Here is a 27,325-nt window from a genome sequence, read left to right as displayed (position 1 = left end):
CTAGGACACTGGGGTTTGCTGTCCATATCCTTCCCTTCTTACCTACAAAATAAATAGGAGTAGGAATGACACCGCGACAGACATTGACAGGTCTTGGTGAGGATGTGGAGAAGCCAGAAACTCCTACCACACTGCTGGGGGGAATGTAAAATGGTGCGTTCACTGTGGAGACAGCTCAGTAGTTCCCCCAAAAGATAAACACCGAATCACCCTATGACCCAGCGGCTGCATTCCTAAGCATAGACCCAACTAGAAATATATTCACACCAACACTTGTACATGAATGTTCACAGCGGCATTATTCCTAACAGCCAAGACAACCTAAATGCCTTTCTGCTGATGAATCAGGTGGGGTCTACCCATGCAGTGGAGTAATGCTCATTCATAAAGAGGGATGGAGTACTGGTCTACCCCGCAACATGGTGCACCTTGAAAACACAGGCTACATGAAAGCAGCCAGACGCAAAGGTCCACACAGTGCGTGACTGCATTTATGTGAACTGTCCAGAACAGGCCAACCCACAGACACAGAATAGACAGTGCTTGCCTAGGGGAATGGGAGGCAGGCTGTGAGGGGACAACAAAGGGGATATATGGGGCTTCCTTTTGGGGGTGATGAAAATATGCTTTTGGAGTGATGATGGTCACACAGCTTTGGGAATACACTCAGACCATTGCACACTTTAGAAGGGTGACTATTACGGTATATGAATTATATCTCAAATAAAAATAAACTAGAATAATACTAGAGGGGGAAAAAAAGACTGCCAGTTTCTCAGAGCAAAAGAAAAGGAAAGCAGGCTGACCTCTGTTGTAAGAGAAACATCAAGGTGACTCTTTCAAGTTGAGAGGGAACAGTGAAGTCACTTGTGAGCTGGGATGGCCATGATGCCTGCCAATCCTGTGCTCATGTCCACCTCAACCACCACCCCAGCCTTCAAACAACTTGAACCTTTAAGCGCCCCGTGTAAAGTTCATTTAAGTTACAGCACAGTTGTCAGGCTTTAAAAGGCTCTGAATTAAATAGGGTGTCTCCTATGGAATACTCACGGAAACACGAACAGAAGGGGGGTAAATATAAAATGTCCTTTCTCTCCCCCCCCCCAGAAAACCAACTCCTTGGTAATTTCCTGATGTATCAACCTAGCGCTAAGCCCCCAACTTTCCTGTTCATCTTATTAATGAAATACTAATCATGCAAAAATACATCATCACAAACATTCCAGACTACCCTGATTCTAACCATTGCTAACTGTGGACCCACAACTGTGTCCCAATGATTAGATCACAACATAATTTTAGTAAAATCCAGATACAGGGTGATGAGACTAAGCTCAGGAAGCTAGAGCTAGGTATGCCCCAAAGACATGAAAATCAAAATAATCCTGGCAGAACTCTTTTTACATATACCAACTGGATTGTGACCATCCAACCAGATCAGCTTACACATTTTAAAATCTCCAGGATCCATTCAATTCCAAAGGGATTCCTGTTATGTCCGGATGGAAGGTTACAAAGATCCTACTGGGTAAACATTGTGGAAAAGGGCCCAGAGAGATCTTTTTACACAAAGTAACTTTCTCAAGAAAATGATCTGGAAAAACCAGATGTGAAAAGTTTATGTAACACGATGGCGCAGAAGAAACTGGACATGTGTTGAACTAAGAAATAGGAGTTCTATTTTTCACATGAAGTCTTACAATCTCGATCCCGTCTCTCTCTGCGATTTTAACGTTACTTTCAAAGCCTCATGAAAACAAGAGGGTTTGGGAACTTTCTCTGGTGTGGTTTTCCAAGTGCTCCTGCTCTAGGCTTTAAAGGGAAATCCCAAAGAATGTGTGTTTATAGTAAGCCACTATTCACAGTTCGTGGGTCTTGATGTCACCTGGTCACCTCCCCAGCTCTGTCCTCCTTAGGAGTGGAGACTGTGGCTCCTCCCTCTCTGTTGGGGTCTGCTTCTATGTCTTTGTAGTCTCACTACCTGTTATGGATGGAGTATCTGTGTCTCCCTCTCTCCAAATCCCTATGTTGAAGCCCTAACCCCCAAAATGATGTTATCTGGAGGTAGGCTTTGGCGAGGTAATTAGGTTGAGATGAGGTCATGAGGGTGGGGCCCCTCTGAGGGGATGAGTGCCCTCGTAAGAGGAGGAAGAGACCAGAGCCCCCACTCTGCCTTGCATGGAAAGACACGGCAAGACGGTGGTCTATGGCCATGGCCCTAGGAAGAGGGGCTTTACCAGACACTGGGTCTGCCGGCACCTTAATGCTGGACCTCCCAGTCTTTCACAGTGTGAGAGGTAAGTGTTGTGTAAGCCGCCCAGTCTGTGGGAAATTGCTACAGCCTCCTGGACTAAGACACCATGAGTGGCAGGAGGCCAGAAGAACAGCAACCACACAACCTGTCACGGAGATGAAGCTCAACAGCAGGCGCCATGAAGCTGGAGTGTGGAAGAGAGGCTGAGAGGCAGAAGACGCAGCGGCTGGAAGAGAACTCACAAAATAGGAAGCTAGGAAAAAAAACGATCTTTTCTGTGAATGGGGAGACAACTCTGAGTAACAGATAGTGATCGGCACAGAAGCCAAGCCTTTAATATTTGCTGCACCACAAAATAACAACGAAAATCATTAGACAAGGAAAAGGGAAAGACCAACAAGACCAGAGTGACAAATAACAGAAACAAAATAAATTACTACGTAGGAAATACAGCCTCAGACAGGGCTTTCCTGGTGGCTCAGAGTTCTACCGCTCCATAATTAAAATTCCATAGAAATTATACCTTTTAAAGTTTCCATCAACTGTTGTTACTTTCATTCTGTGATGCAACTTATTAGATGTGAAGATGTTATCATGGCAGATTAAGATCTTACCAAGTACTAAACCTAAGTCAGTGTGTTGATGTAACAGAGAACCTCTTTTATAGCTTCTCCCAAAACAGTGTCTCGGTCTTGTGAATGCTTGCTCTGTATGGTCTCCATGTTGTCGGAGACGATTCAGAAAACACAGGGAAGGTGTGGCCAGGTCCACGGATACCGCACTTTCCTTCCGCCTTGCCCTGCCTGGCCTGGCACTTCCTCCTTCCTACTTTCCTTTAGAATCACATGGTCCCATTGTCAATGACACAAAAATTATACAATTTTTCTAAATTTGCCCTTTTCCTGAGAGAAGGTGAAGTCGCTGAAGATGGGAAATCGTCAATTAAAAAGCTGCAATAGTCCAGATACATACTACCAGTACATTCTGTTCTTCTCGATCCCTGGAATGTTTTTGAAATCCTTTCGGCAGAAGGGATACAATAATATTAGCTTGATGGAAGCATAACAGAGAAAATACTACCTCCGTCCTCCCCGCCCCAGCCGCTCAATGTAGACTACACGTCCCAAAGTCACTAGGAATTAAAAAACGTATGTGCATATTTGAATTGCCTTGGGCCCATGGTCTCCTTCAGGATCACTGGCATAAAAGTGTAAAATGTAACAGATCCGTAATTATTCCTCATTTAGTAAAGAAACTAGCCTGAAAAACTGATAGAGAAGTTCTCACTTCAATGACGAAAGTTATGAAGACATTTAACATTCATCTTCCATTGAGTGGCTTTAAATAAAGCTTCAGAAATAAACTTGTGACTCTAAATGTTTTCTTCAATAATGTGCATTGAGAAGCTTACAAAGCTTAGGCAAGGAATAAAACGTGCATGTGGGCAAATATGGAATAAGCAAAGTCGTGTCTCTTGGGGTAAGTAATTAAGCCCACAGCTTAGGCCCTCAAGTTGTGTTATGGGGGCATGGGCAGCGCTCCCCATGACTACAGAGCTCCCTGTCCCCAGAGTCGGAATGCCAAGAGCTCAGGAAGGACCGGCATTAGCTCCGATGACAAGCTCTTCACGGCCCACATCCTGGCATATGGTAGGAGCTCCATGAGCATTTGCTCAGTTAAATTCAATCCTCAAAATAGGAGTTCTCGACTTTTCTTCCGTTTTCCTTTGATTCGATGTGCTCACGCCTACTCTGTGCCATATGGAGCGGGAGGTGGTAGGTGCTGTGGTCAGGAAGCTCACTTCATCTTGGTTTCTGCGCTCAGGGTCCTGCCGTCCAATGGGAGAGCCTGGCCAAGACTCAAGATGCTGCAAGACCACGTTAAATGCCACAGATGGGCACCATGGCTTACGTGTCCCCATACATGCACGCGCCCAGGACACAGTGGCAGGAGAGGGGCACTCAGCTTGGGATGGGGGGGCTGTGGAATGAGAAGGTATTGCGGCTGGCTTCCTACAGAAGGGCCTACCTTCCCCTCCTCCAGTTTAAAGATTTTGTAAAGCCTTCCATTTTTAATTCCAAAATCACATTTAATAGGTGAGTTTCATACTGCCAGAAATGTTTTAATAAAAATGAACCCAACCAGTATCATTTAAAAAAATTATCGTGATTTCAAGCTCATGTATGAAGTTCCAAATATTAAAATGGTTTCATGTGGGATAGTTATACAAAGGTTATAGCACATTTTAAGACCATAATCCTTAAGAAATAGTGTTTTACCCCCCTCTGTAATTTATGATACATAAATTTATAGGTGTAATATGTACAAAATCAGTGCTACAATGGGTATTCTAAGTTTCACTCTGGAATTCATTTTCAGAGCTGTGTAGTGCATAATATTTGATTGATCACAGAAATCCCATCAGAATTCCTACTGTCCCTGCACCGTAACTACTACCCCCTCAATGCATTTTGGTAGAAGAGTAATCATTTTCTAATAGGATTTTCTTCACACTTTGCCTAAGTCGACAACCATCCTGTATCAATAACTTAATAAGCACTACAATTGGAAAGACCATTCAATTTCACACACCACATATCTCCACCGGCACAACCTGGTGATGTAACACAGTGCAAACCACCTCTGATGCATTCTTTTCTTTAAAATGTAGGTCTGAGGCTATGCAAGAGGACTCCTCAAATAGAAGCCCAGACATGGGTGGGGAAGAGAGAAGGGAGAAGGCATTTCTCAAATGAGGCTGATGCGTACCCCCAGGACCCCGACCTGTGCTCATCCTTGTTGGTATGGCTTGGTCCTCCCAGGGGAAGCCACTTCCAGGGACAGAGGGACACAGCATTGCCCACAGATGATGTGGACCCTCTGCCTATGATCAGAGGAGGCAGATTTATCATTTAATGTGGCTTACCTACCTGGAGGTGGAGAGCATTTTTATAACATCCAATAAAAACCACAAACTCAAATCACTTTGGTTTTGCCATAAGCCTAATAAGGAGGAATCTAAAGCTTTTTACTTTGCCACGCCAATTAATTCAACCTTCATTCATTCTTTCTTGCTCTCTGTCTTTATGATTTTTTTTTTAAACTAAAAAGTTTTAGGCTGTGGACCAGAGCACATCACAATGTGAAAGCCAAGTATTACAGCAAATCCATTTCAAAGAGAAGACTAAAATGTCAGTAAGAAAGGAAATAGCCCAAGCTGGGCTGGGAAGGAACTTTATCTTGTGAAACACCAAGTCTAATAAATAAAAGAAGAAACAACTATTACTGTTCTTTCAGTAAATTACAAAACTCTTTGTGGGATTCATAATGCTCTTAATAAATTGTTGAAATGGGACCGTGGCCAACTCAAGAACACTCAGGAAGCAGCCACAGTGGAGCAGACAGGCTCCATCCACCACCTCCCATGACTGACACCAAGCACAGGCTGAGGCAGAAACACAGCTCACCAAAAGACACCCACATAAAATTAAGAGATCAAATGGTGAGATCCAGCTTCCCCCCACCCCCATCAGTCTAGGCAGTGTGGTTGAGGATACAAGCTTTCTAAGAAAGAGAAGGTTGAGAATGACAGGCTGAGAGCCAAGGAGCAAGTGATGCAAGATGCCCAGTTAGGAGGCAAGAAGAACTGGGTGTGGGGAGTTGGGAGGTGAGAGACATGAAGAATCATAAAAGTAAAAGGAACCACATGCCACAGAGATCAAGTGAGGAATTTTAAGACGACAGTCATTTTGACAAATATCTAGAAGATATGCAATGAGTACTTGATGACATAAAAAACACCGAGCCATACTGATGCTCTCCCTCAGCCACTGGTGAGGAATAAAGTTCATTTTAAATCCCCAGAGAGGACGTGGGGTCAAACTAGCAAAGGAATAGACCCAAGGGAATGGGTTTTAGGGGGCTAAAAGAGATTCAAGACACCACCAGATGGCAGCACAGAGCCAAATACGATTCCCCATTTATTCCTCTAGGATATATAACAACACTGGATCACAGGAATGGCCAATATATCACTCGAATGTCACTTTTATGCTTAATAAAAGATAAGATTAGAGAAATAAAAATCGGTCCCCACAGAAAGGTAAATATTGAGGCTGAAGCAGCCTCTTGTCATTGCACAGAAGAGACCCTCAATTAGTAACTGTACCTTTGCTGTGTAAATGGCAGGGGAGAGTAATTAACAATTAATAGAAGCTGCCCTCAATTTAAAGCCTCGAAGGGAAGTAATTAAATTTAGTAGAAGCGGTAGCCTCTAAACAAAGATACATAACACAAATACAAAAGGAAACACAGATTTGAATAATAAATGCAAATTAGAAACAAGGTTTGACTACAGACTGAAAAGAAATGATCCTAAAATCCTAAGTCTCTCTGTTCAAGAGACCGGTTTATGAACCTGTTTTAATCTAGGCCAAGGTCTGATTTGAATCCTGGCTGATGTTTCTTAAGTACAACCATGCTTCCAGAGTATTTATGCATGCAGATCAGACAGCTTCCCGCAGTTTGAATTAGCCGTACAAGTACCTTTCATATCAATGCAGATATACTTGATATATACAGTGTCAACATTACTACCAGGCATGGAAATCGCAAACACTGCTCTGCTTGTTGGTCATGAAACAAAATTGCCAAGCAGAATCTGTGTAGCTCCAGAGGGTAAATTAATGCAGGCAACACGGTTATCAGCAGTCTTTAGCTTGCCTCTGGAAGCTTCTAACAGAAACAGTTAGGGAGCAGAAGCGTTACATCTGGCTACAGCTGCACATTACATGGTCCATTGAGACTCAGATGCTGATGGCTGAACTGAATAACAAACAGCTGGGTATAAATGTAAAAATCAGGAAATCGATTTTAAACACACATATTTCACAAATCCTCTGAAATCCCAGCACTGAATGAGAAAGAGCAATTAGCACTGAAGAGTGCCAAAGTATCCTGGGGATTAGAATTCAAAAATATACCTGGGCGCCCCAGTGTCATTATCCCTTGGCTGGGCTCTCCTGTTATTCTTTCACAAAGGGCAGCATTGGATCATTTTCTCGTTCTGGTCATGCTCCAGCTAAAAGTCAGCAGAAGTAACTGAGCTTCTTTGAGCTTTCAGGATGAGGGACTGGCGTCTCATGAGTTTAACTGGATTGAAGGGAGAGGATGCTCTGAGAAGGCTGGTGTCGGGGTCCCCCAACGCCGAATCCGGGTGTTCAGACAAGGCTGTAGCCAGGAATGTCTGGGACACCAGATTCCGGTCAGAAAGAAACCTAAGTTACTGAGACAGCACATCCCAAAGTGCCCAGCAGGGAGCAGACACATCAGGAACGCAGAATAAGCTTTGGTTAAATTTGTTAAATTTTCTATTAATGAGGATTTAGGTATAGGAATGGGTCAGAGAAAGAGAGGCTAGAAATTGCTTTTTTTCTGAATGTTCAAAAACACGGAAAACCCTTCTCGTGGGAAGGTTTGGGTTGGTCCTATGTATAGACTTTTCAAAGCAGGCCAACACGTCTGTACTGTATTTAAGAAAGCTAGTGATACGGGATTGGATGCGAGAATTTATCATCCAAACTCGGGACACTTTTTAGGCTGACAGAGGTTCGCTAATAATGACGACGCCAGGACAACTGGTAGAAACTGGGAGTATCCCCGCTAACCAGGACACCTACTCCCTGTATCTTGAGCACCAGGGGCATGAGAAGGAGCTCGAGGTCCTATCTAGAATGCCAGGTAAGTGGCTGCGATCCCATTGGCTCATTTTCACTCTCCGTGCCCACTTGTCCTCAAGATTCCAGATCTAGTGTAAACTAAAGAGTCTGTCTACAGGGAGTTCAGGGAGCAAAAGGGCAGACTAGAAAGAATCCAGATTTCTTTGCTTGCACAATTAATTCTGTGGACCACGCCAGATCCAATCGGACCACACCAGATCCAATCGGACCTGACGGGCTACTATACTGTCACAGCTGTTTTAGAAAAGAAAGAACCACAATAGTACAGGCTTTAATCATTAATGCTGATTTCCACCCCCCCACCCCCCCACCAATCCCTCAAACCACCTGGATTCTGCAATCCAAATGGCCAAGATCATCAAAGTGCCCATGTACATGACCATTTCCACCAAGACACTCTGTTTTCTCTACTGGGTTCTTAGTAATAAAGAACACATGAAATAGGATTTTTAAGAACTCTAGGAAGGATCCAGATAAAGGGAAAAAAAAAAAAGCGGTGAGGCAATATTATGTTATTTACCTAATGTGATCTACAAGATGAAGAATGAAGGTCTTCCGAAAGATAGAACAGTTACATTCTTATTTCCCAACAAGAAAATCCTTTATTAGCCCCAAACAACACAACAGTACAGATCCTTCTTCTTTTAAACCAGTGTTCCCCCAAAGAAGAAACAAAGTCAACAGTGATGACTAAAGCTCAGAGTAACCAAATGTTTCACTTAAAGTAGGAATTACTGTTAACATTTTATACAATTTTGTTACACCTAGAACAGGTAGGCAACCATCCAGTACATTATGAGACTTTAAATATTTTTGTTGAGAATGATGATAAAGATAAGTTACAACTCTTGCTCACTGGGAGGCAGTTTAGAGTAAAAAAAAAAAAAAAAGATTTCAGTACAGAAAATGTTTAGGTGGTTTCCACATGACAACAAACTGATCGATTCAGCCAAATAATAGGTCAGCTGTGACTCATAAATCCTAAACTCCTCAGCTGTCCAACTTAATTTTAACTATTCAATCTGTGGTTTAAACTGAAAAACTGCCATGTACTTTCTGACTTGTGTTGAATTTACCACACCGCAGTGGAATCAATTTGCTATTGTAGGGGCAAACAAGAAACCTCGAGAATCAGATAACTTTAAAAGCTAATTTACTTTGGTTCTGGGCTAATTACATTTCTTAAAGTAAGTTTCACTGATTGGTTAAGAATCCAAGCTATCAAAAGCCCAGGCATTTAGAGACATAAACACATAACCTGTCAAAAAAGGGGCCCTGAACATAAGAGAAGGGTATTTGTGACTCACAGAGGGAATTTGTGAAATACACAAATGAGTTGCCCTCCTTTATACCTTGCGACTGGGCAATTATATTATGGAGACTGGCTATGTCTCAGTTTTCACGGCAAAGGCCTTGCCTCAAAGACTGTAGCCATCCATTTACGTTAAAAAAAAATACAATAAATAAAAACCCACAACACTTGTTGATATATTGTATTACACAGAAGGCATTTTACCTGGACACCAGAGTTATTTCATTTCAATGCTATGACTGTTAAAAATACTGAATACAGTTGGTTGTTTTCATGTTATATGTAAAGTGGTCTGTCCAAACCCCAACACACCCTAGAGTTCCTAATTTAGGTTAGAAAGTGTAACCCAATATATATATCGGGAAACATCCAATTCACCAGGTATACACAGGCCTAAACTTCAACTATTCACAATTTAATTATCACCTAATAAACAGTCTGTGACATGTTTGTTTGGTTACATGTCTGTCCTACCTGTCAGGGCTTCACAGAATCAGGAACAGTCTGTGGGTTCTCTAAACAACCTCAGTCAAGTGTTTGCTCTGCTCCTATTTTGGATTAAAGCATCACCATGATTTTTCTTCAGTTTCCTGAGAATTTGAACTCTACTAGGGTCTGGAGAGTGAGTTGTGACATTCTGAACCATCACATAATGACAAATACCTTAAAAACAGTAACAACAGAGAGAGTAACAATGTTAATCGTAACTTCTTCCTCCTGTTTGCTTTACCTCCAAAACCAAGGAACATTCTTCTATTTCATTGGTTCCCTGAGTGTTAAGATGGAAATAAACAATGAGTGAAATACTAAGTTATAACATGTCAGATTCTTTTTTTTTCTTAATTCCAAGTGGTGTAAGCTCTCACTAAAATTAGAAAGAGGATCTCATCTTGTGTCTAAAAAAGCTAAATTTGCCAGCATGTTTATCATGCCCCATGGCCAGGCTCTCAGACCAAAGAAGAGCCTACCATACAGTAGTGTCTACACTGGCGTCTGTTTGTTTTAATCATGCCCTAGGTGGGAGGGGAGGCAGTGTAAAAACACAATGTCACAGAGATATAATAGTATCTGCCCCAGGAAGGCAACGGTGTCTGCATCTCAACCAACTCTCTCAACTTGGCCCATCATGCTTGGATCTAAATCAAACTGGTTTCTCATTTCACATCCTGGAAATAGAGGATTTGTGAGAGGAGGTGCCACTGTGACTGAGGGGACAAAGGAGCGAACCAAGTACTAAAACAGTAATAGGATTTTCTTCCAATTATATGATCATCATTGGGAACCTAGCATTTTGACAGAGTGTTCAAACATCGGAGAATGGAGTTGGTATCATGTAGTTGAGAGCCATGATATTGGGCCTTATAGTCTGATTTCTGAAAGCCTTATAATGAGGGTGGAGTGGGTATACATTCCATTCTTTGGCTGTATTTTTGTTCAACAAAGCCTGCAATTTTCAGTCACTTGAAAATGTAATTATAGATAATGTTTGCATCAGTAGCAAGAATACAATAAGCACACGGGGCATGAAAACTCCACTCAAATCACATACTCTTAGGTTGCGATGCTTGTCTCCTGCCAAGAGTAAAGGCATTTCGACAAGCTAATACTCGATATGAAATGGTTTGAGGGTTGGACCAACCCATGCATGGATTCTACTCTAACTTGACCATTATCCCTTCCTTTACATCGGGTATCTAGCCATGAAGCGGAAATCAATGATGCTGAAAATCCAGAATCCCATCAGATGTTTATGCACTTGAACATAAGCAGGGAGGTCCAAAGTTTATAGACACTTGAAATGGATGGGATACCATACCCAAGCTGACACAACTGTCAATTATCTAAAATCCTTTGGTCCAGAGACTCGCTTATGCTCTTGCCTACTTATCTGGTCCACTTACGAAGGAGGTGGTGAGACCGCAGGGAAAAGGATACTGCATAGAGTCACCAACTGAGGGGGTACGGTGGAGACTGAATGTCACCTGAGAGCCTTTTTCTAATTTACAAGGTGGCCTGCTTTGGGCTCAAGGTGCCCCTGAGAAAGGCCACGTGTCCACCAAACGTAAAAATTAAGAGTTTGGAAGTAAATGAGGGAGGCGGCCAGGTGCCTAATGAAGTCCTCACAAGAAACCTCTTCATGAAATATATGGTTATCTTGAATGAAGAATAAGGATCCACCTTAACATTCAATGTTAATGGCTTCTTTATCTCGGCAGTAAGTGAAATCTGAGGCATTAAGAGATCTTGACACTGCTACAGTCCCCGTTCCTACTGACATCGCTCACAACACTCTTGCCTTCTAGACTCAGAAATTGGTCCGGCTATGCAATAAAATCAAGAACAAGCAATTTATGTGAAAGAGCACGTAAAAAGCAGATTATTGGGTCATAGCTAAGAAACTGTATTTCATACTCAGAATCCCCATTATCAGCTGCCAACTCGCCAACATATCCAGAAATTCAATCTGCTTATGGTCATGGAAGGGTCTAAGAATCCCTCAAAAGACAAAAGCAGCCTCCCAGACCAGAACGTGAGAGGGCACAAGAGAAAGACCTCAGGCTTTGGAAATGGGCAGCTGGAAACAGATGCATGCTTCCATCATCTAGAACCTTCTTCTCATTTGCAAAATAGGAATGATACAACTTACCCTGCAAAATTTTTCTGACGATTACTGATAATTTATATAAATTCCTATGCCTAATGCCTGGCCTCTATCCTCAGCTAGTATTATAAAATTTTTCAGAAGGTATACCCACAGGAAGGCGGCATCCTTTAAAGCATCAGTAATCAAGAGAAAAACATTTAACAAGGAGTATTTAGTTGTCAAAGAGTTATAGCTTTGTTGTCACGAGAAAACTTTTTTTGGTTTCTGGGTAGACAGCATTATTTTATTGAACAGACAACTAGAAATCAATTTGGATCAAAAGTATCACGTTCTGAGTAGACCTGAAAAACAAGACACAGTTAGGGGCAAGATAAAGGCCACCATGTGGCTTCTGTGGCTGACAACAGTCCAATTTTGGTCACTTTTTATAACAACTAGACACAAAATCTTGGCCCGACCAAAAGGCTGCCTATAAAGTTAATTAGACTTCTTTGACACTGAGAAGATAGAATGTGCTGATTGCAAAGGACCAATCAATTAGCACAAGAGCATTTGTCGTACCTGGGCGGTGGGCCCCTTCTCCAAAGGTTTGGCCAGCTTTGGGCCACAGGCCTAGTTCTCCTTTCACAATAAGCTCAGGACCAGCTGTCATCTCTGAAGGCGACCACACTCCCACTGCCTGGTTCACCCTCATGCAGAGTGTCTGTTCCGGGAGGCAGGGCACACTTAGCTTTGGGGATCACACTAGTGACCTGGAGATCCTCAGTCAACATCACTCTCTCAGCCAGAGCAGGTGCTGACTGTTACCCTGGCCCATCCTTGGAGAACATCCTTCAACCAATGGACTCAGGCTGTCGGCTTCTCAACTGAATTTGAACAGGTTGATCTTAATCAAGTGACATAACATTAGGAGCAAATCTTCACACTAGCTAAAGGCAGCTCTGGTCTCTTAGGACTTCAAGGACCCGATCACTAGGTTGGGAGAAGTGCCTGTCTATTAAAGCACAGACCAGAATAACTATGATGCACCTTACAGCTGGGCACCACCTGGATACACACTCTAGACCCACTGTGCCACCTCATAAAAATCACTGATTCCTTCTCCAAGTCATTTCCCCCTTCAGAGACTCTCATCTCTAGGCATTCTGTGGCCTGAGCACCTAATGAGATGCTTAGGTGCCAGGGTCTACAATAGTCCCTCTCCATATTCACATCACTGAAATTGTTTTCCCAATGGCTGGGTTTCTGCTAGGGTTAGGAGTCCCATTATTGGGAGCCAGCCTGGGTATTGTGCGGCCGATTCTCTCCCCCATAAGAAAATCAAAATCTATTTCAGCTGGTGTAGAGATGGGCTTTTTCAGAACACGCATATGGGGATATTGGATGAAGATATTGCTTTTTGCTTCAGCCCTATCTCAGAATGGAAGGTCCGACCACAAGTTCACAGTTGGAAGATGAACTGCATTTTATTTCTCAATCATCATGCAGAGAAGGGAGAGGAAAAAAAAAAGTCAGTCTTTACAATGTTTTCCTGGGGACTGAGCATTTTCTGGAGGTTTATATGGGAGCAATACTGCTTTATGGGTCTTTGGCTGAGACTTTAAAGCACCAATGTTCTGAGGGAGAACACATTAACTGGTCAGCTGTAATGAGGTTTCACTGTACCTGACTCTCCCAGGAAATGCAGGTGAACTTGTGGTCAGTTTCAAGTACCAGGAAGCTATAAAATATTTGGGTTATTCTCTTCCCAACATTAACCTCACAATAATTCTGTGGGACAGGTAAGGAGTGTATCTTAATATGCTTATTTTCTATATGAGGAATCTTGACAAGTCACCTGAGGCCAGAAATGGGCATGGAACAAACCAGAAGACAAGCCCGCGGAATAGCGGAGACTGTTGTTGAGTGAAGTGTGTTTAGTCTTGAAGAACGACCTCCAACCCGCTGCTGGAGACACCCTACGGCAACATCCCTAGTGATTTCAGCCTACTCCACCCAAGCAGACCCCAACGCAGAGCAAGTGCCCCCAACGAGCAGAAACAATCCAAGAGGAAGTTATTTCTAACTAAAAATTTAAACCCACACACAGCCAGTGGAATTAAAATGTTTCCTAGGTTCTTCCTTGGAGAAAAGTGAATTCTGGGGCCAGTGTTCACTTAAGAAAGAGAGAAGTGCTTTGCCTCAGTCTCCACTCCAACACAGCGTTTGGTAAGGGACCTCTCAGGACCAGAAGGAAAGAAACTCCTGCTCAGGAGTAATCTAGTTAATGCAGGAAAGGAAGATTTAAAGTTGGTATTGGAAGCAACCCTTTGACATCTAAGAATAAAAGAAAAGGAAGAAAAAAAAAAAGAAGGGGGGGAAAGTCAGGAAAATACAGCTTTTTTTATGAAAAGAAATAAGAATCCTGACAGGTAGCATCATCATGGAATATAAACATGACTTAATATTGAGAAATTGCTTTGGCACTGAGGCACCAGTGGTTTAACCAGTATTCAGGCTTTTCAAGGACTTGTGGGTTGCCTTTCAATCCTGACACCAAGGAGAGATGGCTGGGTGGACAACGGGCATCACGAGGAAAGATGTCACCAGCAGGGACTGAAGGGAGTAATTGCAGTTGGAGGCCTCCTGGTGACAATTTTGAGAAAGCAAACACAGCTGCAGCAGAGCCAAATATAGCTGCCCAAGACAATGGCATCCATAAAGTTAATCATTCCGAAATATGCTCCCCTTCTGCTCAAGCAGAAAACTCAACACCCCTTCTATAATGTAGGAAGGCAAAATACAGTTTTATGCACAGAAACATGCAGCTGCTCCAGCGGAATTTCCTACCAGTGATGGCCCAGGGGTTTCCACGCTGGTCTCCTCTGCTCCCAATTCTGAGAGCTTGTGTCGTGGACGGAGGTGGCCCCTTCTCTTCGAATGGAGGAAAGCTCTTCGGGAAGGGCTTAATAAAAAGGGCTTAGGGGGAAGCCTGGGTGGCTCAGTCGTTAAGCATCTGCCTTCAGCTCAGGTCATGATCCCGGGGCCCTGGGATCGAGTCCCTGCATTGGGCTCCCTGCTCGGCGGGAAGCCTGCTTCTCCCTCTGCCACTCCCCCTGCTTTGTGCTCTTTCTCGCTCTCTCACTGACAAATAAACAAAAATAAAATCTTAAAAAAAAATGGGCTTAGGGAAGATTAAAATAAGAGAACGAAAAAGCTATCAATCAGGAAAACCTGAGAAAGGCAGAAAGCAAATTTCAGAAGCAACTGTATTGTTTGGGGCCTAAAGGAAATCTGGGTGGGTGCAAAGAATCGGGAATGAAGAGTTAAACAAAGCAGCCCGACACAATAAATATACATTAGTCCTCTCCCAAAGCCTGCCTTCCTCATGCTTTTCCACAGCATCTTTGTCTTTATTATTCCCCTAAGGTTTTTCAAGGAACAAATGAAATGTCAGGTTTCAACCTTTATTTGCTTCACCTGTGCGACACCCAACGTCTTATCCTGGAGATGCAGGGAGAAAACAACGGGGAGGGGAACGAATTGAGCACGTTTAGGATGGTTTCCACCAATCTGCTCTACCCCCTCACAGGTCCCTACATCTCCTGTAACGTTAGCCTTTTTAAGATGCTCCATACATGTGCTGAACTCTCATTAGGCACAATGAAAATTTCAAGGACTCTCTGCAACAGGGACAGCAAGCTATGGGATAATGATCCACGTATCACTGAAGAGGGTGGTTGGCAGTGGCCAAGGGGCACAAGGTGAGGAGTCTGATCTGGCCAGCACCAGCTATGTCAACCCAAGAAAATGGCCATTTAGGGTCAACTGTCTAGGGTGCTCTGTGAAGAGTCTTTCTTCCTACTCCAAACCTAAGAGATCCTGATGGGAGCAACATCTCAATTTCAACTGAGGAAACAGAAGGGGACCCCAGGTCCTGGGACTTTGCAAAAAGTATAGAAAGGGTCACCCAAATCTCAGCTGTTCACCCAGGAAGGTGGGACAGCACTATCGGGGGGGACTTCTTTTCTCACCTTTAATAGAGGCTACTCGGAGGTTCTGGCCCAAAGAGTCAGAACATCATCCTGAGACGTATTTCTGGCAGGAATACCAATTCGAATACACCTTTGGTCAAGATGCTGAACCTTTCTAAATCTTAAAATTTTCAGTTGTGAAGATAATGTGTAAACACAGGCACGTTTACATATGTTACAACATGTTACATATGTTACAATGTATCTAACAACTTGATAATTTTTATAGCCAAATATCACTAAGGGGGAGATATTTTATGAAAGAATTATGCCCCATAAGATTACTTCTAATGTACATATATTTTCACACATATATACATGCACGTATATGTGTACAGACACACACACACACATTTTATGCCTACTGACTACAGCCAAGTGAAGAGCACTATTTTGCTCTTTTAACTTATGAAAGGACAGGCTGATTTTATTTTTGGCAGATAAATGTAGTACAACTCTCCTGCTATAGGGGGAGACCAGGAGAAACAAAGACATAATTTATGGGCAAGGATATAAAATACCACCTTAAAATTTAGCGAGCCCAAGTCAAAGCATGAACTTTCTTTACAAAAAAGCATGAAAGTTAGGATTTCAGCGTAAAATCACAGAACTTTAGATCCTAGGAGGAAAGCTGAAGAACTAAGTCACTCCCCTATGGTACTCAAAACAAAACAAAAAAAGATTGTTTTTAAGCTGCCTAAAAGTTATGTCAAAATGTCAAAGCAATCAGCTGAAATTAACTGCATTCTGAAGAGTGCGTCACCACCATCATCTGGACAACTGGGGGGGATCTTCAGGCGCTAATGGAGCCTATAAATGTCAGACAAAGCAGCTGATGGGTTGGGGGAACTTGATGTCCATGGTTATGACAGAAGCATAAGCACTCTTATTGAGGAGATAAAGGACTTTGACTTCCTTAATTATTAAGACCTTGAAAAGGGGCACACCTGGGTGGCTCAGTCGTTAAGCGTCTGCCTTCAGCTCAGGTCATGATCCCAGGGTCCTGGGATCGACCCCGCATCGGGCTCCCTGCTCAGCAGGAAGCCTGCTTCTCCCTCTCCCACTCCCCCTGCTTGTGTTCCCTCTCTCGCTGTGTCTCTCTCTGTCAAATAAATAAAAAATCTTTAAAAAAAAACAAAAAAGATCTTAAAAAAAAAGACTTAAAATCAAAACATCCCATAACCCCATTTTTAAGGCAATGTTACTTTTAAAGGAATCTTGTGACCCGGTCATCTATCTGTAGGACTGACTCTTACCGTTCTGCTGACCAAAAGGGAGCACAGATCATTTAAACGGAGACCTCCTCAGAATAGATTTATTTAAAATCTGACCTTAAGTTAAAGGCCATAGGAGTCTGGTAGAGAAGTTCAAAATAATAAACCAAAATGATATTTTAGTCTAAATACAGCCTAAACTTAATTTACATAAATCTTCAGGAGGAAAAAAAAATGGGTCTAATAATTTCCTGGCAAGTTGGCTCTGAGGCATTCATTCAAATGGAGTAATTAAAATTTAACCAAAAATGGAATTTGTACTCATCTGTCATTGTGAGAGCCGCAGGATTACATATTTATTAGCATTCCATTTTAAAGTATCAGCTGATTTTAAAGTATCACTCTCAGTATCTGAACATAATATGCAATCTGTAGTTCATAAAACAGACCGTTCATAAAACTCCGGGTGTAGTTCTGTGAACGTGTAAATCTCAAATATGCTCACCAGGCATTTCCACCACCTAACCGGAATTGTATTTCTATAAAACCAGTTAGAGTAATCACTTTCTGTTATGATTTAGAACAAATGGGAAGGGTGAAGCAGTTCAAAACCTCCCTGTTTCCCCCTTTCTTTTAAAAGTCCTTTTTAGGAGGAGTCCAAAGCTCGCAGTAAATGAAAAAGAAATCCCCAGGAGGAGAAGGAGGTTTCCATCCCTTCACATCTAGATTCAGAGCATGAGACGAGTGGATGGCACAATTAAACAGTGATGATGCTAAAGGGGAATAATTATTTTACAATTACCTGAGAGCATCGCATTTACGGCACTAATTAGTTTTTGTTTCCCACAAAGGTTTTTCCAGGAATGTGCAGCTCCATTTCTCTTAGCTTTAGCAAGAGCTCTCTCTTAAGGAAAAATAAAAATACATTTTCTGCACTGCTACCCAAGTGGCACACTGTGAGGCTGGCTCTGTCGTGTTACCGGTCCCTCCCTGGTAGTGGAAACAGACGCAAGGGCATGGGACCTTATTGGTGCTAATGAACTGGAAACCATTAATACTTTGCAGACCCTCCCTTCTGTGGTGTGTAGAACACATATCGCATGGACAAATAGCTGACTCTTTGTGGTATCCTAATCTGCAAACAAAAAGAAAAACGTGAGCCTCCCCTGAAAAAAACACAACCCTCCAGAGCGAATACTCTTAAGTTGGAAATAAAGACCTCTCAAGTTTGGATGAAGTTCAGCACAGGAACTGCAATGCTTCGGTGACTTACGATTTTAGCTCCCTGAAACAGGTTGAAAATATCAGGTTTTCCAGGGGAATGCCAATCAGATAAAGGATGCTTACAGTATTGTTTAACAGTTGCGAGGCGGATTTTAAAACATGCTATTATGACATCAGTGACCGTGCAGAAGTTTACATATAAGCCTCAACAAATGAGCACTACCCCTCATTTTGGCACAATAGCTAGAGATCAGGTCCCTGTACTGGTTGTAGGACACTCAAGTTTATCAGAGGATTTTGCATGCCAACGTAGTACCTGTCGTTAATGAGAATCAGCATTTCATCTGTAAGCAACAAAACCACAAAGAAGGGGGGTAAGGAGAAATGAAAAGTTTGCAAATTTATGTAAAAAAAGGGTGGGGGAGTAGATTTCAGTCTTATCAGAGGCCAAATATACTGTTGTTACAGCTATTGGGGGGCGCGGGGAGAACCGCTCTGAGGTGGAAAACATTCTAAATGATCCCATGAAATCTTAATTACTAGGTTCCTATCTGAAAAATCTGATCTCCTTTTTTATCTTGTCTTGCAAGGTTCTTGTTGCCCCCAGTTCACAGCATCTCATCAACAGATGCTGGAGTAATCTCAATCCAGCAAATTACAATTAAACAGCAATACTTAACAATTAACATAATACCTCTAACCCAGATCAAAGATAACATTAGTGTTCCAAAACGCCAATATGGGATGAGTTTTTGGTTTCAGGAAGCAGCTGATACTAAAATATGTATTGCTTACTGAGAATTGCTACCTGAAAGTACACTTTTAGAATTTTCCTTAAAAACCCATATACATAACTCTTCTTTTAGAGCCTTCTGTCTTTAATTCCTCACACGATCATCAAGGAATCAGGTGATAAGTCTCAGTTATCACTGTATTTTCTTATTGGCATTTTCCAAATATACTTCAAATGCCATCTGGGGAAAAAAAGCGGGGAGGGAGGACGCTAATGCTTTTGACCTTCATCTTGCTGGTACCTTGTAAACCAGAAAATATTTTTAATTAAAATATATTCTCTTTAATTAACATATGGAATAAGAGTGTGAGTTTGAATCAAATATGAAGTCAATCCTGAACAAGTGATACGTATTTCCTATAAAGCTCAACCATTCTCATGTGGCACAATTTTGGTTTCCTGATAAAAACCTATGTCGAATATTTAATTCACAGTTCTCTCTTCTCTCCCCAACAACATTGGAACTGGCATTTCTGTAACACACGCACAAGCCAACCACAGCTTTGCTATTTACTGCCTCTGAGGCATGGGCAAGCATAGAACCTCCTTAAACATAACCTGTAAAATGGGTAGAATACACCCGCTGCACATCTGTTGTCAAGGTTAGAGACAGGTAAATCAAGTGCCTTGGCACACAGTAGGCATTCAATTAACGACTCATGTTATTGTCATTTAAGGAGGGAAAGGGAGAAAGCAATAATTGCCTTGCCTCCCAGAACTGGTCACATTACCCCAACAATAGTTTCTTAATTTAAAACGAGGAAGTTTGACCAGATGGTCTCTAAAGCCCCTTTCAACTTGAACAGTAAGTCCCTAGAATCACCTTTCAGTTTAACTGCACACTGATAGACGTTTTTCCAGTTATCTTAACTTGGGAGGACTTAATGAACAAAAATGGTGAATTTACCAAGTTGATGAATTTACACTCAGGATAACTTTTCTCGTTTCCAACAAGGTTACTTACTGAAGATGAAAAAAAAATAAGATTTCATGTTAAGTTATTGCTAGCTTCTTGGTGTCTTATTCTAACATCACAGATCAGAATAATTTTAAAGCTGCATTTGTTGATTTTTTTTCCCACCTGCAATTTCTCATTTCCAGGACATTATTTCTTAGATTTTTCTGTTTAAAAATTCAAAAACATCTAAAAACCCCCAAATACCTACATGATCATTAAAAAGGTTAAACAAAGGAAACCCTCATCCCCACCCCCGTCCCAAACTGCACCAGTTTAAAATAACATTTTTAAAATCAGTTCCTATTCCTATTTTCATTATGCTTTGCTGCAAACGATATTCTATAGCAACACAAAGACAACAAAACATTAGCAGTTAAGATTATTTAAAAGGTCTATTTCCATTTACAGTTTCGACCCTGAACGCTTAAAAAACCAAGACTTTGAAGCATATGTCCTCACGTTTCAGACCCACTGCAGAGCCTCACATGATCTGGGTTCTTTAAACACTGGATGGCTCGTGGGGCCACCAAACATAATAATTCATCTCAAAAGCTATTTGTTCATCTGCCTTGAGGACTCAAACATATTACATCTTGCAAACTTATGTAATATATTCTTGTGGGAGAACACCATTGAAAATATGTCCTACTGCTTTAGAAAAATCAACACCAGAAAAGCCCCTATGCTTTATTTAAGTTCCTTTTAGGAATAGGCCAACATCTAGCCGACTGCAATTTAGTCCAAGTGGCAATATACCATATGTGACAACCAGTCCCCAAAACAATAAATCTGCACAGCTATCTTCCCAACTGCATGCATATGGCAATCAGATACACTGCTAGGTGGGTTTCAAACATTTTCCGCTTGTCATATGCCCTCCCACACAACTCTGTTCCCCAAAGATAGTCTCCAATGTGAGTTAATTATGAACTATTTTGGAAAACATGCTACAGTACTCTCGGGGCTAAGAAGACAGAATAGTTATCTTGGAAACAAATATTTACAAATCCTCTTTCTTTTTTTAAAACAGTTCAATTAAGCAATAGTTGACAGCACTGAAAACAATGAGAGTTTGGTTCCAAAAGATACCGTCTGGAAATAACTAGTATCTGGAAGAGAAGTAGGGTAGAAGTTATGGTAAGGTTTGCATAGGAGACTCTGTGGCTGAGATACAAAGGCTCTATTCAGAGCAAACAGTTTGAAAAAGCCACATTCATCCACCAAATGAAAAGGACGAATTAAACTTTCATAATTCATAATTTAACTGAGAAGTGTCAGCATCTTTCAGAGACCATTAACATATTAAATTCACAGAGCATTCATTAGATGTATATGGTCACCTAAGTAGCAGGTGACCATAAATTCACAAGCATGATCAAGACAATTCTTTTCCCCCCACACTCCTCTAGAGAGCAGAAAACACAAAACTTTCAATAGCAAAGGTGCAAACAAGTATTATGTATCTATAGATACATATATATATATACCTTGAATATATATATACATATATATATTTTTTAAGGGGAACAGGACAAGATCTTATAAAACAAGTATCATGGGAACGTTACTAATCAAGATAAATTTCCCAGACAAAACTGCCAAAAGGAAATTCAATATTTTAATTTACGTTATCTGATTATCTTAGTTGGGACAATGAACCAGAGTGAGTGTACAAGCAAGTTAACATTCTTCATATCGACTGGAAGGACAACTGCACTTAAGAGAGTCTATCATACCCCTCCCCCCACTTTTTTTTTTTTTTTTTTTAATCCTAGAGGCTCAGATAATTAGCCACTGCGGAGTTTCTCAAAAATCTCTCAAACTCATAACACTTAACATGCTAGAAAATGAATCTAGCACCGTAGGGGAAAGTTAGTTGCCAGAGAAATGGATCATAAAGCTCTGAATGGCCTACAAATTGCAAAGGGTACAGTAAGGTGCCAGAACGAATATGGATGTGAAATCGTACAGTGGGTAGAAGAGGAAACATTTTATATGTACTCTTACCAGGGATAACAGTCCTTTTCTTTTTTCCCCACTAGATTAACTGCAGCCTAGATTCACTAGCAGATGTCTTGCCTGGTAAGAGAGAATTTTATACATTCCAAGTCTAAAATGGACACAGACCTTTCAGACCCGCTCTGGCAAGCCCTGTAGGTTTCTTTTTCATAACACGACTGAATACGAGTGGATACTATTGACTCCATAGCGCCTGAGCTGATAAGAGAAACTTTCCTGTCAAGACTAACGAGCCAGATAAAAATTAGATCTACTTTCCTCAGAAATCCCAGCTCTTTACTTCTCCCAATAAACTCTCCACCCTAGTTTGACGACATGTAAAACCACCAGGATCACATTAATTATTAAATTATAGACCGCATATCAGACAAACCACCATGATTACGTAAAAATTACCTCTAATTTCTGCAACAGAGTACACCGGGCTATTTTAATGCCTTATAATTACCCACCCCCTCCCCCCACCCCCCCTTTTTTTTTTCCTCTTCTCTCCTTCCACTCTCCCACCACCGCAAAGGAATCTTTGCAAATGTAAGTCAGAGGAGCGGGTAATTTGGTAAGAAGGGATCTTTAAATGGGCCACGAGAGCTCCATCAGACCCGCATTTCAAATGACACGAGCGTGCACGCGCACCCCGCCCCGGGACGCCGCGCCCCGCTCGCCGGTCCCCGCCGGCCGGACCCCCGGACCCCACGTCAGGCTCGCCGGTCCTCACCCGGTCCCCCGCTCGCCGGTCCCCCTCCTGGAACCCACGCCCAGCCGGTGCCGGTCCCCGCCCCGACCCCGGTCCCCGCGCCCCGCTCGCCGGTCCCCACCCCGACCCCAATCCCCGCACCGCTCGGCGCAGCACGTCCGGACACTCGCCCCGCTCCCCGCGCCGCCTCCGAGACCTAGGGGAGGCGGCAGCTCCGGAGCCGCCACCGCCCGCTCTCGCCCTACTCGGGGCTCCGGGAAGGAGACCTGGCGGCAGCCGCCGGGCCGAGGGCGCGGGGAGAGCGGCCACGCGTGCCCCGCGGGCTCACACTTACATTCTGTCGGGAACTAGCAGGCGGCCCTCGACCATCATGTCCGGGAGGAAATCCAGCTTGAAGGCAGAAGTCATGTTCTCGGCGCGCGCTCTGCGCTCGGGCGGCGGGGGGCGGCTGTGCGCGCGTCCGAGCGGCCGCGGGCGGCGCGAGACGGGCAGGGACAGGTGCGCGCGGCCTCCCGGCGGCGGCCGCCCGAGCCGGCACTTGTCACATTCTCTCCCCTCCCGCTCTCCGCCAATCCCCTCCGAAATCCAGCGCCCCGGCGACGGTCTGCGGAGCGCCAGGTGCGGCGAGCGGAGGCGGAGCTCCGCGCCCGCCGCGCCGCCGCTTAACCCCTGCGGGCCCGCCCGCCCGCCCGGCCCCCGGAGGGAGGGACCCGCCCGAGGCCGGCGGCGGGGGAAGCTGAGCTCACCAGCTTTAAAAATAGCCAGACTTTCCTAGGGTCCCCAGCCTCCGGAAACGCAAACTAGTTCACCACGCTGACTCGGTCCAGTTCCACTCAATTCCCTATTTCCACGGCGCCTGGCACGAGGCCCGAATAACCGCTGTAGTAGATTTAGTGCCACTGTATTGCCAAAGCCTTCGTTCACATGCCGGTCAAAACCCAACTCCCAAGCCGAAGAGAAACGGAACCCTCAGGAGTTTTTGCTGAAAACGCTTTTCTGCGCGATCCGCTCGCCAGTGGATGAACTAACAGTAATAACTGATACAGCATTCGTGGGTTAGCCCAAGCAAATATCAGATAAATGGCCCAAGTGACATTTAGGGACTTATCTCAATGCTTTAAGGACAAAGATGACTCCATCTCCACACAATTACATTTCCTTTGTATTCTCTCGAAAAACGAATTAGTTAGGATAAGGGACTGAAAATGTGAATCACAGTAATCATGTTTTCTTTTAAGGAGAAATCCAATCTGTCATTTTCTAGTATTTAATAAAACGACCGAAAACCAACTTTGACTTTATTGAAAGGCTGTGAGATCTATAACGTAGTGGACATAAAGCTTAACACCCTTTAAGATTTGTGACTATTTACTAATAGGGCTTGAGGAAAATGGCGAAAATCTCACAAATGAATAGAAGCAGGGAGTTTAATTTTCCCAAGTGATTTGCAAAATTCTTGAAAGGTTAAGTAAGTGGTGGGGCATTCTCATTCACTGTTGTCATTGTTTTGTTGTTTGGTTATTAGGATGAAACCAAACTTTTCACAATGTCACAAGTACGTAAAACTCCTATCTCATGTGCTAAAGCGTCATTAATTGCATACCAGAAGTTTACAGTTTGCCTCTTTTTTGGTCATCACTTCTATTTTGTAATGACATCACACCTGGCGATGTAGTCATGGTAACCAGGGGATTAAACAAGTAAGTCACGTGTGTACTCAAATATATCAGGTGTGAGATGTATCAGACACCATAATACGGAGAAAAGATCTTTTCTCACCAACTTCTTGTGTGATAGGAGAACTGACCATCTTTGGAGATTATGAAGGAAAAGAAGTATTTATATACCAATTTTAAATCCAGGCTTGATGGATTGAGCACTATGAAGTAACAGGACTGGAGTATTCAATTAAGTCCACACATCCTTAATGGACTTGATTTCTTTCTTCAGCTGAACAATATATCTGGCTTTGACCAACATAGTTCTAATTCCAAGACCAATGTAGGGCTAGGACTAACCTTCATTTGAAAATATTGTCTTTCTGAGGAACGAGGTCTAGGTTCATAAGGAATTGAAAAACAGATGCAATAAAATGAATTCTTAGATCCAAATACCCAAACTTTTCCTGATAGCACTAATTTCCATTTATTCCCTATTCCTGCTACTCTAGGCTGCCTTCGAAATTATAAGAATTTTGTTGGTCTTTCAATAATCTTAATAAAGTAATTAACTGGATAAATGAGACCAACCTTGTCAGTTCTTGGTTTTCATGTATTATTTATATAAATCCCAAATGTATATAATGAGCTGACCGTATAACAAATTTATTTTAAGAATGAACAGAACTGGCCTCCAGAACAGAAGCAAAACACAACCGCATTAATCAAAGAGAGAAAGATTTCCAAATCAGCTGTGGAATAAAGCTACATATCTACATTCTGTAAGGTAGAAAAAGCTTCATTAACATGTACACTTCTGAAATATTTATTTTCTCTTTAATTGCATGTGAATTAGTTGGGAGAAGCTGCAGGGAAGCCCTCTTACTGACTTAAGCCTTCTCAGCAGTTTGTTAAATTCTAGCCTCAAATCCCTTGAGGCAATAGTGGATTCAAAGCAGCTTTTAATCATACTATAAGGAGGGTGAAGTAGTATGTAAGTAGGTCATAGAGAAAGAATTACAAGTGCATAGGTTATTGCCTTATTTAACAACTACAGCGTACCCGAGTTTTCAAAGCACATTTGCTTTTGCCATTTACAGTTCGAAAGAAAACCAGGGTCAAATACAAAAAGAAACTCACTCTTACAATGGGATACCGTGACGATGTGAACCAAGGAATGCTTACGGAGTGTAGCTGAGTTTAAATAGTTTGTCTGCCAAATACATAAATAATACAGTGATTGTACAGGTACTTGATGGAGGTGCCAAAGAGAAACAAAATACACACACATACACAAAAACACACACACACAAACACACACCCCATAGGGTGTTGTTTCCATGATCATAGCACATGCACAATAGCCCTTTTAAAAAATACCAATTTCAAAAGCTCTTGAGTCTAAAAACGAAAACAAAACCAAAACACCCAACCAAATACCACCTGATGAAAAGCGTAAATTTCTCTTTTCACTGCTTTGGCAGAAGGAAAAAACAAAAATCCAAAAACAACTCAATGGGGCCCTTTTAATTTTCATGCAGTCATGAGCCATCAGGTATCATGTTTTGGCAGTTGGTGTTATTTGGCAGACAGTTCCACTGGCCGCTGTTGAACACTCGGGTTCAATGGAGCTATTTTATAGCCAGGGATCTTATCGACGGCACTGAAATGGGATGAGGCCATCAGCGGGCCCCTCTCGTGGACTTGACCTGGTTGGTGTCACCACTGTGTGCTGCCATCACTGGGGACGGTTCTGTTGGGAATAATGAAGTTTCCTCATAGTTTTCACTTCATGGTAGAAAAACCTTAAGCTCTTCCCTAGGCCCATCCCCCTACCTTCCCTAATTGTCTTTTTTTTTTTTTTTTTAATCAACTTGCTATTCATTTCCCAAACAAAAGGCAATTCAAGAATTGGAAGCACTTCAAGGGAAAGTTTCTGAATGACCTCATTTTATATGAGGCCTTCCAAGGCAATCGGGTGCACTGTGCTGTTTCAGCAAGCCGCTTCCCCCCTCACGCCTCATCTCAAACTGAGTTTTCTCTAATGGTCATTGTTTGAGCACTGAATTATCACTGGCATTAAAAAAAAAAAACACACACCACAAAACTCTCAATAGAAACAGCGTGCTAATAAAATGCATAGAGTACACACTAAGAGAACTAGAAGAATCCTATCCCTGTCACCCCACTCAATCAATGAACCAGAATATAGTCCTTTGATTATAGAGCTTTCAACATTTTGGCACAAAGTTTATAACCATATCGTACAGACAGGTGCTTGATATATGGTGATTAGTGTTTACAAGCAAACAATTTTTTCCCCTACAGACAACCTTGTATATTTTATGACAAGTTTCCATTTTTTAATGGTTCCTATACACAACGTCACACCTTGCAATCTCTTTAAAAGCAGAAGACTATCAGCTCTGTTATCAGAGATGTATCAGTACTGTTCCATCTACTCAAAAAGCCTCCTTCACAAAAGGGTCTCCCCTCCCCCCAACTTCTGGCTCACCATTGCAAACTGGAATCCAAAACATCTTTCCCCTATCACATTTTCAAATTCAAATTTTATTAACATAGCTGTTTCGGCTTAAAAAAAAAAAAGCCTAATGTGCTCAGAGCCACTTGGAGCAAGAAATACAGGCCCTACAAGGAGATTTCCTATCATTTCTAGCCAATAAATTTGAAATCCACATGAATTTTAAGTACCTGAGAGAGTATCTGACTTTGTGGCCATGTGTTCTTGGATTACTCCAGTTTCATTAGCAACTTGCAAAAATAAACAATGGTGTTTTTGATCTGCTTAAAAAAACCCAAACAGATCCTTAAGTGATACATAT

At 42.3% G+C, this 27,325-nt stretch overlaps 1 protein-coding gene across 12 annotated transcripts in view; it reads right to left on the bottom strand.

Moving 5' to 3' along the window:
- Positions 1-27,325, bottom strand: part of CELF2 (CUGBP Elav-like family member 2) — an 806,829-nt gene that overhangs the window by 273,779 nt on the left and 505,725 nt on the right. For 2 of the 12 annotated variants that reach the window (XM_036112679.2, XM_036112680.2), the window contains exon 1: positions 23,159-23,437. The exons of 9 other annotated variants lie outside the window; for them this stretch is intronic. In XM_036112679.2, the coding sequence (XP_035968572.1) occupies positions 23,159-23,232 (74 nt within the window). In that variant the 5' untranslated portion in view covers positions 23,233-23,437. Of the gene's footprint in view, positions 1-23,158; positions 23,439-27,325 lie in introns of those variants that run through there. One more of the 12 variants, XM_078075129.1, reaches the window with a different exon arrangement.

This window comes from Halichoerus grypus, chromosome 6, assembly GCF_964656455.1.
Source record: "Halichoerus grypus chromosome 6, mHalGry1.hap1.1, whole genome shotgun sequence".
In the NCBI taxonomy this organism is placed as follows: Eukaryota; Metazoa; Chordata; class Mammalia; order Carnivora; family Phocidae; genus Halichoerus; species Halichoerus grypus.
Note: the sequence above shows the minus strand (reverse complement) of the source record. Positions and strands in the feature narration are given on the sequence as shown.